This window comes from Gadus macrocephalus, chromosome 13 (assembly GCF_031168955.1).
Source record: "Gadus macrocephalus chromosome 13, ASM3116895v1".
Classification (NCBI taxonomy): domain Eukaryota; kingdom Metazoa; phylum Chordata; class Actinopteri; order Gadiformes; family Gadidae; genus Gadus; species Gadus macrocephalus.
The window spans coordinates 14,643,627-14,646,616 of NC_082394.1; the positions used below are offsets into that span (position 1 = coordinate 14,643,627).

Here is a 2,990-nt window from a genome sequence, read left to right on the forward strand (position 1 = left end):
GAACAGGACTTTTTGCTGAGCTGGTGCTGAAGATGACAACTTCACCAGTCTCTTAGACTACAATTATAATGAAACAAACCAGATTACATTTCCCATTATGAAATATAATTGACAACCTGGATCAGCATTGATATTCACATACATTTAATGTGAAAGGGCGTCAACGTGACACAAGTCAAAGGACCATTACAGCTCAACAACTCACTGCTCACTAGTCAGTCCAGTTCAAATAAAAGGTCCATGGAGTTGGGCTAATTTCAGGATACACAAGCTTTGACAGCTTAAACAGTTTTCCAATATTGGCTGAGTTGAGTTTAAACAAAAGCTCAAGAAATGGCTTAAAAGCAGGTAAGAGTCAAACTTGTTTGACTGCTTCATCTTCGATAGAATCTTCTTCCTCCTCTGCAAAGATTTCAAACTCTCCAACTTCTGTGTTCCACATGCACTTGATCTGCACTTTGAATACGGCCATCTCGAAGCCAAATAGTTTCTATAAAAAGAGAGAAACAGTTAGCTATCCATACCCGATCTCAATGGCTAAGGCAAGTTAAACTGCAATGGTTCAGTACGTACCAGAATACGAGCCTGCTCAGGAGTCAACATGTCCCCCTCCTTACAAACGTGGTGGTCTTTTAGAAGCGTCACCACTCCTAAAGAATAGAACAGCAGAAAGAAAAAAATGGAAAAGGACCCTTAAGAACATAGCAAAAATAAACAAACTACAAAAGATGTAAGGAAATATACAGAGCCGTAAATGCCCAATATAGAGAGTTGAGTATTGAGCAATAATTAAACATCTTCTGAATGGCGTGTTATTCTGAAATGAGGATGATTTATCTTGATAGCTAATCTAAATTGAGATAAGATATGCCCTTAAAATGATGGAAATATTGAGGTTTGAGCAGTCAGAAAAGTCTATCCGACTTAACATTCAATACAATTTGAAATAACCCTCAGTTCCTGAATACATAAGCGTATTATTACATTTATCCATAGTTGAAATTTCCTGTGATTATCAAGACCGTTTTCCATCTCACCTGGTGCTTATTGACGGTGTAGACAGGATTTGTGACACTATCCCATTTCTGAAGCAATTATTTAGTATTTTAACAGTAAAATAATCATACCCTTCTTGAGGGCAGTTGGGAGTCCCAACTGCCTCAACTGTGGCTCCATGGAGTGGGGGAACTGTTCCAGAGGCCCTTCGTCCAGTTTCACAGCCATCCTGGCAGGGTTGCCGGCCCGTGCGTAATCCACATCCTTGAACTGGCGGAAATACCTGTAGAGTGCCAGGACCATCATTTAAGGAAATGCATGTATATCGATAAACTCAAAAGGGTCTTCCATGATGTAGGTCAGTTAGATTGCAGTGCAATTGTACTTACTCTTGTACCTCATCCTTAGTTTTATTTGAGAACAACACACCCACTTCTCCTTTTAGGAGCTTGCTAACCTATCAATTGCAAAATACACACAGATTAAGAATCAGGTCATTGTGCAAGTAGTTTACTTTGTTACAGAGACAGCCGTGATGCCTACCTTGTGCAAATTATCTTTGTATTCGTCTGTTCGTCCTTTTCCCAAGGCAACCATCATAACTTTGTTTTTGCCAAAGAAGAACCTGTAAAAAGGAGAAATGTAGGTAAACTGAACGTTATGACACCTCTTGATTTTCAAAACATAGGTGGGTAGAAGTGTCCATACCTGCTGTGTTTCCAGGCTGTCCTTATGTCTTTTAGTTTATTATTCCTCATATTGGCGACCGAAAATATAAACAAATTCTGGTATACGTCGACGCATTTCCGAACCTAGATCAAATGCGTGAACAAAAGACACATGAGACGGGTGACGGATTGAATTAGAGGTTCTGCCCACTGTTACACATGTATTATTTTAGGACTCACCTCCTCTATCAAGTTCTGTTTGCTTTCCAAACCCTTCTTGGTTGTTTTCGTCAGTGAAACTGTTTTAATGATGAAGAAACAATTATAAATACACTTATAGGTGTATACATAACAATACAGGTCCTAATTGTTTCTAATGACCAAATAGCAAAATGTGAATGTTTTCCCGAATCCGGCTAAGCTAGCGCTAGCCTGTATCGTTGCTTTCTGTTAAAAATAAATGTAAGGCTAAACCATTTGTCTAAATGACACTGTTTAATACAGGTCTATCGTCGAACACATCATACATGTAAATACATATGTAGAAAAGATCGTTTACCTTTCTTGTCCCTCTTTGACTTCGGCATGGTTAAAACTCACGTTGTCAGGAAGAGTTTACAACACGTGAAAGGAAGAAGGACCCCAGATGTTTGGTGTGTTAAAGCTGACCATGTGGTGCCTGACCAAAAAACCAAGACCAAAAATGCTTTGTTTATGCGTCTTGGTGGTCCAAGAGACAGATAAAAAAATTATAAATTAGTAAACATAAGTTTATTGCCACTTCATCCCACTCATTTGAATATGAATCCTAAAAATTAGCAATAACGACAATAAGAGAATACACATTTAAACACGGTAACCATAGCCTACTTAAAATATGAATATCTATGTATCGACAAAAAATAACAAATCAATTACCAGGTTATATAAAAAACATAATACTATATAAATTGTATACAAAGTTAAATTGAGATAATCGAAGTATATTTAGATCATTCTAATGCACTTGACTTCGCCTATTGTATGAATAATTTACAAAGAAAAAAGTTGTCTTTAGTACCTGCTAAAGTTGGGAAATCCATGTACTTCGAAATATTTATATCTATACTTTTCATCATATCTAGGCAGTAATCACAATACAATGTATTTTTGTATTATAACAGTTGTATTTTTATGTAGGCGATTATATATTAAGATTATGGTTACTGTTATTATGGTAACTATTATTATCATCAAATTAAGCCTTTGTTGATCAAGATAACAACCAATTCCGTTTCGCTGTCGTGCAACGCGACAGTTTGTTCGCATTGAGGGGGAAAAAACGGA

At 37.0% G+C, this 2,990-nt stretch overlaps 1 protein-coding gene across 1 annotated transcript; it reads right to left on the reverse strand.

The window, feature by feature from the left end:
* Window positions 1–127: 127 nt before the first annotated feature.
* On the reverse strand, window positions 128–2,365 carry mrto4 (MRT4 homolog, ribosome maturation factor). The gene is made up of 8 exons (XM_060070038.1): window positions 2,224–2,365; window positions 1,905–1,963; window positions 1,705–1,808; window positions 1,540–1,621; window positions 1,386–1,453; window positions 1,128–1,279; window positions 574–650; window positions 128–490 (listed from the first exon to the last, which is right to left on the reverse strand). The coding sequence occupies exons 1-8, from the start codon at window positions 2,249–2,251 to the stop codon at window positions 356–358; spliced, it is 705 nt and encodes a 234-aa protein (XP_059926021.1). The 5' UTR covers window positions 2,252–2,365; the 3' UTR covers window positions 128–355.
* Window positions 2,366–2,990: the final 625 nt, after the last annotated feature.

Coding starts and splice junctions, on each gene's coding strand:
- mrto4 (XM_060070038.1), bottom strand. CDS start 2,251: ATGCCGAAGTCAAAGAGGGACAAGAAAG. Junction 1,964..2,223: donor GTCAAAGAGGGACAAGAAAG/GTAAACGATCTT, acceptor TCATTAAAACAG/TTTCACTGACGAAAACAACC. Junction 491..573: donor CTGAGCAGGCTCGTATTCTG/GTACGTACTGAA, acceptor CTCTTTTTATAG/AAACTATTTGGCTTCGAGAT.